The sequence below is a fragment of the Eumetopias jubatus genome, unplaced genomic scaffold (assembly GCF_037043125.1).
Source record: "Eumetopias jubatus isolate StellerSeaLion01/CBP00866 unplaced genomic scaffold, mEumJub1_p1.0 scaffold_8, whole genome shotgun sequence".
Lineage (NCBI taxonomy): Eukaryota > Metazoa > Chordata > Mammalia > Carnivora > Otariidae > Eumetopias > Eumetopias jubatus.
Window position 1 is genome coordinate 12,569,675 of NW_028274814.1, and position 13,531 is coordinate 12,583,205.

Sequence of the window (13,531 nt, forward strand, 5' to 3'; positions counted from 1 at the left end):
TCCAAAATGCTTTTTTTTTTTTTTGCCCCTTCCATTCACTATTCTAAGCAATTAGTAGCAGCTAGTGATGGTATCAAGCAATGAGGGTATTTTAAGCATCAGCATCACTACTGGCCGGGATGGGAAGAGGCTTCCCAGGTGTGTATCTGCCACTGCGGGTGGAATGCAGCTGAGCAGCGCTCATGACTCTCAGATGGGGCGGACGTGGAGACGGGTGGATGGCGCTCGCAGGCACGGCGCGGTGGTCCGTGAAGCCACATGCACTGGGAAGCCCGTTTACCCTTCTTGGGCCAAAGCGTTACCTTCGACCAAGAATTACCAGAAGGAAAAAACAAACAAACAAACAAACCATGATTCATAGAGATGGGGATATTGTCAGCCTTGAAATGATTACAAGAAAAACGGATTTGAATGAATGGATTATCATCATGATTAAAGAGAAACAGATTGAATTATCTTTCATTGGTTTGCTTTCTTCTTTTTACCTAGACGCATCTTTGCTATTACTTGTAATGGGCCCTTTAAAAAGCGCCGACTGAACAAGGCCAGTTAAACTGGCAATCTGTTTCTCCATGGCTTGCATCCTCTCTCTGTAAAACAAGAGAATGGTTTGTTAAAGCTATATTGACTTTCAGACTGGTTTGTCTAGGTGAATGATCACCTGAGGGTTATAAAATGCACCACCCGGTAGGCTGCCAAAGTTCACCCCATCCTGGCTCGCGGAACGTGAAGAGCCTACAAATCCCTGCTGGGTTCAAGATTCGATGATCAGAGTTTAATATTAACCCAATGATCTCCTTGAAAAAAAAAAAAAAAACAAACCAACAACAAAAAAAACAAAAAACACCAGACAGACGAGTGAGCACAGGCCTCCTGGAAACTGAGAAGTGCCTCCTTCGGAAAGGACTCTGTTTGCCCAGAGTGTTTTTGCGACTTTCTGCTCTGCAGTCGCAATTTTCTCTCTGGCACCAGAGAGAAGTGTCCTAGGCTAGGCTGTGGCCCGGTGGCCCAGACTTCCAAGCTGTCCTTGTCGGCTGGGAGGCTGCCGCCTGGTTTTGGTGTCAGTGATGGAGATGTTTGCCGAGCGTGGAGTGCTAATTGTTTCATAGCCCAAGAGCGATGCAAATGGGTGTCTCCGAAGGGAAAACAGGATTGGAATCACTGTCTGACTTGGGGGAAGGAGATGCTCAATCGAACGTCATAGGTACCTTAACCTGGGGGCTTTCACAGGATCCAGCAGGAAGACAAATATCCCTGACAACTTGACCATCTCAAGACACAAGGGAAAAATCCCCCCAATTAGGTACTAGATACTGCGCCTCTCTGTTCAGGGCTCTCTGAGGCTACAGCACAATTAGTTTGGCTTTTCATATAGGCTCACATTTCTGTGTCCCGGACAATGGCAGTTTTGCAGAACTATGCCCATTATTTTCATCACGTGATAAAAACGCCACCACAACATAGTGACTCTCCTGACTGAGGGTGAGTGGGCAGCACGAATGTCACTGCATGTGAATTCAATTACGCTTATGTGGTAGTTTAGAACAAGGGAGAGAGCGGAGAACAGTTTGAATGGGGGGGGAACCTCAACTGCCAGTGTAACCCCTCAGCAGGTGTCACGGCAGGGGTCGGCTCCACAGAGAAGTAACCCCACTCTTCACCGCAGGCCCCCACCCCACAGGCCCCTGGGAGTGTTAGCAATGGTGATTCCTGTACTACAAAGACTATATTCAGACATTGTGGCTTTTAAACACAAGCCAACCTCTTTATCTGGTACCCCATGGAAAAAATCATGGCAGTCTGTTCTTTCACTAGAAAAAAAAATAACTGGTTAAGTTGGACTTAATTGAGAGATGATGTATCTGTATCTCAAACTTCTCAAGGGTAATTTTGTCTGTACACAAACTTCTGGCCTTGCGAGTAAAACCCTTAGTGCCATATGAGACACTGAGCTTAATTTCACAATTATGAGTTTCTGACTTCACAATTCCATGCATTTTCGTTAGTTTAAAATGGATGGTCTGACACAATCTTGAGTTTCTTGGATGTAAGTCATGCAGTCTGAATAGTTGCAGGTTGTGAACACAGTAAGGAAAAAATATCCAACTGACACGCTAAATAAATAGTATGATCTCTCTGTTCTACTGGTCGGGGGAGAAGAAATTGCAAATAGAGTGGAAATTCCATGGAGTGACTTTCCAGTTGCTTCCAGGCAGAGTAGTAAAGGCTAAACTTCTGAGCTGCACAGTGTTTTGAGTCTTACGTGTGCTTTTGGCCTCCTCTCTGCCATAAGACAGTCCATGTGCCAAACAGAGAACTTAGTAAGAAATTCTAATCAAGAAATCAGGTTAGTAAACTTCCAATGGAAATCCCACGTTTATCAGACCCAAGGGGCAAAGAAAAGATGGTGGTGGTCGATCATGCTGCCTGCCATGTGGGAGACACAGAGTTAGACAAATGGGCTCTTGGGAAATGAATGGCACCCCCGGAGATCTGCTGAGCACCCGAAGAAAGCTGCCTAGTGCCCCCATTCTTCCCACCATAATGCTGGAGTCAAGCTCATGACCGAGTGGAGGGGCATTCGGAGGCCCCTGGGATGGTACTAGTTCACTGCTCTTATTCAATCCTAGGCAAATGCAAAGGATCCCTCCCTCCCTCCCTTCATCCCTTACTTCCTTAAGTGGCATGACATTTTTAGAGTCTAGGCAGCTTTGGTTAGGAAATGGCTTAAAGGAGTCTGTGAAGCTGGAGTGTGGGATAGGAAGGCACGGTGACAACCTAACCAGACACAGACGACAGTAATGTTGAGAACGAGGTAAATCGACGACTATAAAGAACCAATGAGAATCCGACAGGAGGAAATGGCAGAAGGGATTCCAACATTGGCTCTAGGTGCAACCCTGATGAGGGCTCAGTCAGTGGTCTCTCTGATCACTCTCTGGTCAACAGCTTTCATGACCCAGTTTAACAAAGGAGAGCAACAGCATTAAAAAACCAAGCAAACCACCTGAATCATTCCAGGGTCAGAACACTGCTCTTCAAACTGACTTGTCACCATGGGTCCTCTCCATGTGGGCGTCCATAGGGCTTCATACATGCCTTTGGCTTTGTCCTCAGCTCAATGGGGACTTGGCTTCTCACATGGGCTTCCCCGGACAGTGGTTTTAGGATGCAGACAAACACGACACCCAAATCTCCCTCCACTCTTCCTTCCTCATCAGACATGATGTTGACATAATCACAGAACTGCCTGGAATAAGAGTTCGGATGCTCTGGAGCGAAGCCCTATACTCGGTGCTATACACACACACTTGGTTCTCCCTTTCTCTCTCTGAGGACGGTTGTGAACACTCCCTGTGTGACCTCCTTTGGGCTATGTCACTGGTGGGGCCACCAGGAAGGAGACATGATTTGTCAGAGCCTTGAGCGTTCAGAACACTTGAGCCTGACGGCCGAGGGGGGCCAACTCTCCCCCATTGTCCAGGGAACAGCGGGGCCTGCACGTGGCCGGGGCACGTGACCATACACGCGTGTTCCACTGCCTCGGCCAAAACCACTTGACAAAAATACAATTCTTTTGACACATGGTAATGAGAAATCTTTTCCCTTCCTATTTAATCATCAAAGTGTTTCTGGTTTCAGGATTCATTTGAGGGAGATTATCTGATTTATAAATTCATAAATAAGATTGTCTTTCCATTTCATGGTTGGTAATCTGGAAACAATTTTATGGTTTAACTAAATTACAGCAACTGGAAATTTATGCAGCCTTCTCCCATGATGAAATGTTATGAAGTACGTTTTAATGTGAAAAGGAAAAAAGAGAAATGCAGCGGAAGATGAGAAATTAAATACGACCCTGTCATTTCGTTGCAGTGGCAATCCTGTATGATAACCATCAGAATATTAGAGGTGCTTCAGCCAATTCTTGCTAATATTGCTTGGCTTAAGGTATTTCAGAACTGGTCTAATTACTGTTGAAAAGATGGTTTAAAAGTGATTTCATAAGCCATTTTGTATCATTCCATAAACCATATTTATGTGATTAGTATGTATGGTTAACTAGTCATTTAGTGCCATAAGTCAGCCTGGCTGAATGCATGTTCTTGGGGCCCAAGCATAATATTAATAAAAAATCCAAGTCCAATCCAGGGAAAGTGCTGATTCCAGTATTTGAATTCCCTCTGTTACAACCAGCTTTCCTGGCAAGCCCGCATCCTCCTGTGATGCGGTGGTCCGCTGTCTTCAGAGTGCAGGGAAGGAAAGAGTCTGCATTTGTGGGGAATATGTTCATCCAATAACTCCATTTATCCAACTTTTGGATTCAAGTTTTCACCTTCAACATTTTTTGACTAGGGACTTGTCTCTGTGCTGACCAAGGCCTCATTAAACCCAAATTAAGTCCTTATCATTGACTATCTAAGTAAATTAATGGCTATTAAAAAACAAGTCCACGCCATAACAACTAGGAGACTGGAAATTCTATAATGAATCCCTAAAGATATGTTTTTAAATATCCAGAAGAAGTGTCAGGGAGCTGAGGGAAACCATTCAGCCGAGCTGCAGTGATCGGCCCTGGGGCGTGGGGGGGTGGGGTGGCATTCGCCTTCCAAACCAGTTACCAACGCTGAAACCCACTGGTGCGGGATAGTCAGTAATGCCGATGGTTACAGGGGGCTGGCCTTCAGGGAGTGCTTCCCAGGGGGCCCATCAATTCATTTCCAGTTCTGATATTTTGTGATTTTTTTTTTTTTTTTGGTCTGGCTCCTGCTCATTCCCTGTCATCTCTCTCCCCCCAGAAAGTCATAAACGGCCAACAAGTCATCAGCAAACGTTTTAAAGCACTTACCATGTGGCTAGGCACAGAATAAGCTGCTGTGGACACGGCAGTGAATAAAGTATCATCATTCCTTTCTCAGAGTCACTTTTTTTTGTTTGTTTCTGGGAGAAAATCTAAGTGAACTAAAACCCTTTAGTCTTGGCAGTGCCAAAGGCATTTTCCAGAATTGATTAGCGAACAGGCTTACAGCTAGGCTGTAAGGCTTGTTTGCGCATGCCCTGATTCTCTGGTATGGGGGGTGGGGGAAACCAAAGTAATTAAAGTCTGTTTTCAGAAGAGTTCAACACAACATTGGAATTCAAATGATCTGAATTTGTGGTAAAGCTTCAAATAGGACTCTGAGCAACGAATTTTCTATTTCTTCCCGATGTTAACCTATTGGTGAAAGAAGTGTATAACTAAAAACATTCCTCCGAAAACTCCCAATCAATTTAACTTCTCACTGAAACGTCTAGATTTATTGAGGAGACACTTGTGGCGTGGGCAGTAACTGTGGCTGCCGTGTTTTTTATACGCACTAAGGTCGCACGCGACCACGTCTGGCATTTCTTCTTGTGTTCTCAGTCCTTAGGCAAGAACTGGATACAGAGGGTCATGAAGAAATGTCATTGATAACACCGACCTTGAAGGCTGCTATCTCCCCCCCACCCCCACCCTGTCCTCTGCTCATGGAGAAGGAAGGCTGGGTATGTTCTATGTTTCCTATTACTGCTTCAGCCCATTGTTCTGTCCGGCCGCTCAACATCTGCCATCTTCTGAATTCTGACTTACTCATCCGCAAATGCCCTACCAGCATCTCGGTTATTCCCACATCCTTGGAGGACTTCAGCATGGAAAGCCGGCCTCCGCTCTGTCACATTCCAATTCATCAACTCTTAGAGCTTCAACATCTGCTCAGGTAACCCTTTCAAAAGCTGGCCATTACAAGACTCTCGACTCTTCTTCACAGACATACTCTGACCTTCAATTCTTACTCGGTATGGTTGTACTGCCTAGATCTGAAAGGTCCAGGTTTTCCCCGAGTCAAGAAAGAAACAGTGACCAAAGCAAAGATGTTCACCTGGAATGCTCTGTATTTTACTGAAGATAAGCTCCTCTAATGATGTCTGTAAAGAAACAGGCGAAAAATGGAGCCCCATTTATAAGGATTCGGGGAAAAAAAAGCTATTTCTAATCTTTCTTCATAAATTCACTGAGGCACTGAGAAAATGAAAGTTCATGATGAGATGTGAAGAGAGAATGCTGTGTTCTTGGAATAAATAGTTCTTCACATATTAGCTTGTAACTGGTGCCATTTCCCCGAAAGGACTCATGTGACATTTGATTGCCAACAACTTCAGCGATCACTTCTGTGTGAGCACTGTGATGGGCACTGAGGGCAAATGCTACCGGTCTTTCTTGCTGACCCCAGGCTTCAGATGACCTGGCTGGGGGGTGGGGGCTGGGCACAGCTGGCTGGGTTCTAGGAGGTGTGTCTACTCCTAGTGGTCAGGTGCCCCCGGACGACGGACACAGAGGGTCAGCTGGGCAAGAACAACTCCTGCTAGAAGGAGACATGTGAATGAAGCCAAAAAGGATAGGATTTAGCAGAGGGAGAGGGGGAAGAAGAGAGAACAGTGCTCTAAGTGGAGTCTGAGGGCAAGGGCAGAGGAATTAGACTAAGAACATTTCATGGGAACAACAATTCTGGAGCAGGAATTAATCTAGATTTGTTCTCTGGCTCCAGAGGTGGGCAGGGACAGGGTAGGGAGACCAGGTAGGAGGCCACGGTCGCAAATCAGGTAAGAGAGGTGGTGGCTCGCCCCCATGTGGCATCAGGGGAGCCTGAGAATGAGGGCTGGAGTCAGGGACAGCATTCTCTGGTTGTCCAAATGCGGAGTGTGAGAGACAGCAATCAAGAGGACACCGAGGCTTCTGACCCAAGTAAGGGATGAACGAAGCCGTCGTGTCTGAGATGCATACCTGAGACAAGAAGATAGCTTCTCCAGACACACGGGGCTCGAGCTGACCCGCAGCCGGCCACAGGGAGAGACAAAGCTGCACTCCCATGCCACGTCGTGAATGTCTCCGAGCCACCGCTTCCTCAACCGTCCAAGTAGGATAACAGCCTTCCCTGTCCCACGGGGCTGTCCTCCCACAGAGGTGTGTAAATGAGGACGAGGGAGAAAGTGTACGGCCAAGTACATTATCACCTGCGGGACATGAGGGATGTGCAAGGCTTCCTTTCCTTCCCCGCGCTTCACCCATCCAACAAATATTGTTCTGGCATCGACTGTGTGCCAGGCACAGATCCAGGAGCTGGGGATGTGGTGGTGAATAAAGCGAAGGGCTTGCTCTCATGGAGCTTACATTCCAGGGGGTGAGGGGAAGGGTACAGCAAACGGAGGAAGTGGAGAGATACATGTATGTAAGCATATAAACAAACATGTATGCTCTTATACAGAAACAGGTATTTAATTATACCATTCTGTGTGTGCGTGTGTGTACGTGTGCGTGTGTGTGCAGATAGCCAGTAAAGGCCTCACTGAGCTGACACTGTTGGAGTAAAAGCCTTGATGTTGGTGAGAAGCCAATAATCAGGCAGGCAGTGGGCAGAAGAAGAAGGCACGAGGCGGAAGAAGAGCAAGTGCGAAGTCCTGGAGGTAGGAAAGGCCCAACACGTTCAAACACAGGGAGCCAGGGAATGAGGAGCTCGAGACCGGTTACGTAAAAGGCTGAATGAACTTCTGGCACGCAGAGGAACCGGGGCCTTCAAAGGTTGGCACCCCTTGTTAAATAGAGGTGCCAATTTTCTTACGCCCAACACTCCAAGAGTATACCATGTCTGAAATGCGGCCAGACTTAGGATTCTAAAATTACAGAATTTTCTGGTTGGAAGGAATGTATTTAGGCCCCACAGTTTGCCTTCCATTCTGGGTTAGTGATCTTGACAAGCAGAAAAAAAAAAAAAAAAGGCGTGGCAGGCCCCACAGGTCACGTTAAGCTCAGCCGCACCCAGCTCCGTGCTCCCCGGAGAACAGTCATGCCTTGCTGTTCCAACAGCATTCTGCCCAGCACAGCAAATGGGCCTGGGAGTTCTCCAGGCAGCCTCAAAGCTAGTTCACAACTTGCTTTCCGGGTAGGCTGTTCTGGCTGGGACCAGAATACAGTCCCAAGTCAGGCACGAGGACACGCAGTCTCTCAGATCCAAACAGCCAGATCCAGTGGCCCTGCAGAACGGAGCCATGGACTGCTCTTATTTATAGAACTTTCCAGTTCACTTTCCAGTTTATACCCATGTTCATTTAAGCTGCGCAGAACCATCAAGAGGTCATACTACCATCCCCCTGTTACAGCGAAGGGCATGGAGGTTTAGCTAGGCGGAGGCTCTCCCAAGGACACACAGCGAGTTCACCTACAAACCCCCGCATCTAGTGCTCCCTGCCTCACATAGTGACTCACCATCTGGGGAGAGGCGCTCCATTTCCCAGGAGACGAGAAGCTTCACTCCCCAGAACGAGCCTACACCCTGGCTTGTGCAATCACCTATTTTGCATTTTCTTTCTCTTCCCCAAGGGTAATGTTTCATATTCATGCTCTGGAAGTGACATCGTGGATTTTGTACAGGTACAAACCAGTATGAATAGCCGTTCATTCATGTTCCAGCTACCTGACCAGGGGACCGTCATTTACCTTCCAACAAGAGATGCTGTCGGAGGTCCTACGGGAGCTATGGAAATAAGCTCTCCACTCCCACCTGCTTTTGATCTGGAAAACCTTAGCGTGAACTCAAAAGATACCAACTCAGGAGAAAGAAGGAAGACAATTCCTATAGTTGGCCTCACTCGTGTCTTTTTGTATTTTGTCTTCTTAGATATTTGGGTTTACTGGAGGAGTTAGGGACATATTGTTTTTATTACAAAGAAAATTTTGAAACAGTTTGATAGTGAAAACATCATTTGGCTGGAGGAGCTCCAGACACTGGGCCCTTGGGAAATCTCCTGTTTCTCCTGTAAAGTCCGCGATTAGCACAATGGTCTCTAAGACCCCGTCAGCTCTGAGGATGGCCGGGGAGGGAGAGGAAGTATTTACTACTCTTACCAGTTGGCCCTACACGAGTGTAGTGGGCAATACAGACTTTTGAAGACCCGCAATTTTTGAAAGTTTGAATTAATGCTTAGACCTGGCAATATTTTTGAATCACTTCATTCATGAAAAATAAAACTCGGAAAACTCAAGTAAAGACAACTGTAAATCTCTGTCCCAAGAGAGGCTAAAACATGGCCTGGACATCATGACATCATGAGGACCCAGGATCATCCAGCTCCTGGGCCATCGGGCTACTGAGAGGAACCCCATCTTCGGGCCGGGTGGTAACCACACGGACTCTACACTGAGCTGCTCTTGCCATAGGTCAAGGAGGCAGAACCCATCCCTGAACGTTTATTCCTCTTCTCTTTGAAGAAGGCAAGGGAAGGGGATTATCTGAATCGCACAGTATTTAGGTTACTCTGGCTTTGCTGCTGGCTTCAGACCTAAGGCACGGGATTGACAGCACCTCGTGAATATTCAAAGGAGATACAGGGGTGCATTTTAATTTCATCTAATTAGTGACAGATGATGGCTTTCCCTTTTGAGAAACTGGTTTGCTTAAAGTAACACAGACCTTGTGGCATCCATTCCACCGGTATTTCCGATAGACTATCCCTTGTGGAGGAGCAGAGCTATCTTCATACATTTGTCAGTTGGTTAAGTATCATGTTTATCAGTCAGCTCTTGCCTGAATCTGGCAGCCTAAGAAGTGACACGTGAATATTACTTGACCATAAAGTTAGATTCCGGGGCATGAAGTAATAATCCAATTTATCGGCACTGACTTGACTTCTGAGACGAGAACTTCCTATCGAGGTGCCATGTGTATAGTACCAGAATGGCAGAAATACAGCAAATTTGGGATAGAGATCAGTCTGTCTCTCCAAATGACATCCTTTGATTTCACTGTGTATATCCCTTGAATTGTAGTCCATCCCGACATTCTCATGAAAGCTCCCAGACCGGCGCCAAGATCGGGAAAGGGCTCTTTTTTTCTGAATTCATAGCAACTACCGTCTGTATCACTTCTTTTGAATTAATTATGTACAAGCAGTCCCCAGATTATGACAGCCTTGTAATTGAAAAGTTTACTTGTACTTTCATTGTTTAGAACTTGGAATAAATGGTGGTTGGGTTTCCAGCTGGTCCACGGAAGCCTCTTCAACCTACAGTGTATTATTAGTGCGATCATTGTTCCTCATTGTTCTCAAGAAAAAACGTGTCCTGACTTTCCAGCTGGACGTGGAGATGTGGAGAACAGATCTCCCCCCTGGAGCTCCAGCCTCAGGGAGGGACACTTCCCCCCCTTAGTGACCTGCCATGGTGTCCTCCCTTCTCTCTGCTTCGCTAGGAGACGGTGACAAGAAGAGCATCCCTGGGCTTCACCCATGAATGAAATCCTACTGCTGTGGTTGTTCCTACGAAACAGCTGTTAGCCTACATTTTTAGTTCAGAAGCTTCCTGTCCTTAACCATGGCATCACTTATAGGTTTGTATCATGCTTTTAATGTTTTATGACTATCTTCCCAGTTTATATCCCTTGTGCGTGGGGACCACATCGAGGTTTCTCTGTACGCTGTAAAGCATCCAGCCCACAGCTCAGCACTTAAGAGGGGCTCAATAAACACTTATTGATTCATTATTAGAGCTACGTGGGAAAGCAGTGCAGACAAGAGCTGAACCAGTCAGGCACCGTTAGGGAGCAAAACCGATGACCTAGTAATGTCAGCGCTACCTGGTTAGGCATCCCTGTCATCAATCATATAGCTCAGGCGCATTTAAAAGGATGCCCTAATCCTGGCTTGTCTTTTTGCTCCCGGACCCAAGAAGAAATGTCACTCTGACTGCTCTCCTGAAATGGATTTTCAAGTGGCTTTGATATTCTAAGCATTCTACCTTGGATCTTTAAGCCCAGCTAATTCTCTTCTCTGTTCACACTTAGTTTTATCCTCTCCACAGCCCCCACCTGCTTTATGTTCTTCCTGGAGGTACACTTGAGAATTTGTCTCCTTGCTTCTTTAGGTACAACCCTGGTCCTAGCCATCCCTCTGCACTGATCTCTTGTTTAGTAGACTATTTTGCTCAAAGTAGGAACACACAACTACTTACCATATGGAACATATAGCACTTAATTGTAATGAGTTGTTCCAGCCCATGAGGTAGGTGCTATTATTATACCTATTTTACAGATAAGCGAACTGAGGCAGAGATGCAGTAACTTGTCAAAGGTCTCCACTGCTAGCAAGTGTTAGAACTGGGACTTGAACCCAAGCAGTCTGGCTTTGGAGTTCACGTTCATAAACACTGCACATTGCTGCCCCTCAATAAACGGCTGATCACAGATGGATTGAATCAAAGGTAATAACAGCAAGTTCTCAGAATAATGAAGTTGCTTTACCAAGAGGTCAAGGGCACAACTGGGGTAACGATTGTCAAGATCCATCTTTTAAGAATGTCACAATTTATATTATTTGAGTGTGGGCTACTCTTTCGCTTCTCTACTTCATTAAGTAGAAGAAGTCCAAATTTCCTTTAGAGCGGTGCTTCTCAAACAGGAGCATTTGCGTCTGTCCCCCACCACAGGGGGTGCATTTGACAATGTCTGGAGACATTTTGAATTGTCATGACCAGGGCAGGGTTGGGGGCAGGTTGCTACCGGCATCTTAGTGGAGAAGAAGCTGGAAACACCACTAAACATACTTCAAAGCACAGGAGAGCCCCTCCGCCTGACAAACAATAAATTATCTGGCCCAAAATATCAATAAGTGCAGAAGTTAAGAAACCTTGTTCTAGAAAGATCCCAAGTCTAACCACTTAGGAAGGCCTCTGATGTGGCTCACTTTTGACTATACACTCAGAAAAGGAAAAAAAAATCATTAATTTTAGGACAAAGCACAGTTTGAAAATCTTCAAAGGTCTGCCAGTCACTGAACATTTTTCAATGACATAAATCTGAATTTAGACTTTCACTCAATCGATTGTTCAACCAAGGATGCATCCCATCCCTCAAAGCTACCAACAGAATAACATGTAATCCTCCTCCAGTAAGAAAGTGACTTGATGAACAACAGTAGCACGCAGGCTTCCTCCTGTATACAGAAGCTTCTTTCCTCTTCTGGGGGGCTTCTCTAAATTGGAGAATTCTTAGAAATTATGATGTGATCTCATATGGCTTTTCTTTCTCCAGATAGAGGTGCCGAGGCAAGGCAAGAATTTGCTCCCCAGTGGACTCTTGACTCATTTGTGGAATTTAGCTATCGTAGATGTGGAATGATGTAAAAATATGATCTCAGTTCAAGTTTACCATGTCTTGAACAACATTACATTAGGAGGAATCTGTTATACATTTGGAAAGGGAGCTATTAGTCACTTTGCAATGAGCATTCTTGAATTTCAATAAAGATATTTTACATTATAGGATCCAAACTATAAATAGAAAGTAGCAAAACATAAATGTCCTAGATTTTTACGATTCTTAAGGGCTGTTTTATGTGCCATGAATAGAAATAACGATGCTATTTAATGAAGGAATTTTGTAACATAGGGAAGACAGAGCCTCACACACTGAGTCATCTGTCACACACTGTCCACCCCCCCCACCCCCAGCACTCCCTCACAGCCACGTGGGCCATTCTCTTCTTGGGGTCCCAGCTGAAGGAAAATCATCTGGATAAAGCCACCTTCTCACTTGAGATCATTTTCTTTCTAGAAGCTCAGATATGAGAATTGCTGTCTTGAAAAAGTCGAAGTGGCTATAATCTGCTCCTCTAACCCCCAAATCGATGGCCATCTTGGGAGGAGAGCCCTACCGTCCTCTATGTTCTACTATACACATGATTTTTTCCCAGGTCCTCTATATATAATCTGTCATCACTAGATGCTTTGTGGAAACGTCTTTGTAAGACAAGAGAAGTCAAATGCGCTAGATCAAGGCACATGACTAAATACAAGGACCAAGATGAAATTACTTCATCTTTAACTCTTCATTTTCAAGTCAACAGCGTTGTTATAAAATCATGCTCCCCGCCACCCCCACCGCCCCCCGCCCCCCGCCAAAAAAAAGCTACCGCTGGAGGTTTCCTAAGTACAGATGGGAAAGAAAGAATTTTTCCTCTCTGATTTCAAACATCCTGCAGTTATTCGGGCTATTTCTTCTGAACAGCACCTGAATCCAGCAGGACCCAGAAGAAAGCCGTGCTATGGATTTCTCAGTCCCCCTCCTGCATTTTTGTAGCGTCACATTTTAGATGTAAAATTTCACTTGAGAGTTTCGTAGAAAAAGCATTCTCAAGATTTATTTGCTGTTTAATAGTACGAAAGGGCGACAGAAATTGGTTTGGCACTTTATAGGGCTCTGCACTCAAAAGGTAGACTTTTAGGGGTTGAACTCTTACTCTTAAAATACACCAATTAACTGTATCTAAGATAACAGCATGGCATAGGCGCAAACAGTGGGCTCTGATTTTGTGCTTCAGTAATTGTTTCTGGTGCTCTTGTTTTGAAAAATTTTTCTTTGCCATAGTACTCGCATTCATTTTTCAGAAATGAAATCTATCAGAGATGCTCTTTCTTTCCCCATTGCTGCGCACTTGTGCTAATATACTAGCTGGAGCAGTATAT

The 13,531-nt window shown here is 45.4% G+C and overlaps 1 protein-coding gene across 5 annotated transcripts in view; it reads right to left on the bottom strand.

The window, feature by feature from the left end:
* Positions 1 to 13,531, bottom strand: part of KIAA1217 (KIAA1217 ortholog) — a 282,087-nt gene that overhangs the window by 45,624 nt on the left and 222,932 nt on the right. For 3 of the 5 annotated variants that reach the window (XM_028114197.2, XM_028114194.2, XM_088025526.1), the window contains one exon: positions 486 to 590. The exons of the other annotated variants lie outside the window; for them this stretch is intronic. In XM_028114197.2, coding sequence (XP_027969998.1) covers positions 486 to 590 — 105 coding nt within the window. The remainder of the gene's footprint in view (positions 1 to 485; positions 591 to 13,531) is intronic. 5 annotated transcript variants of the gene reach the window in all.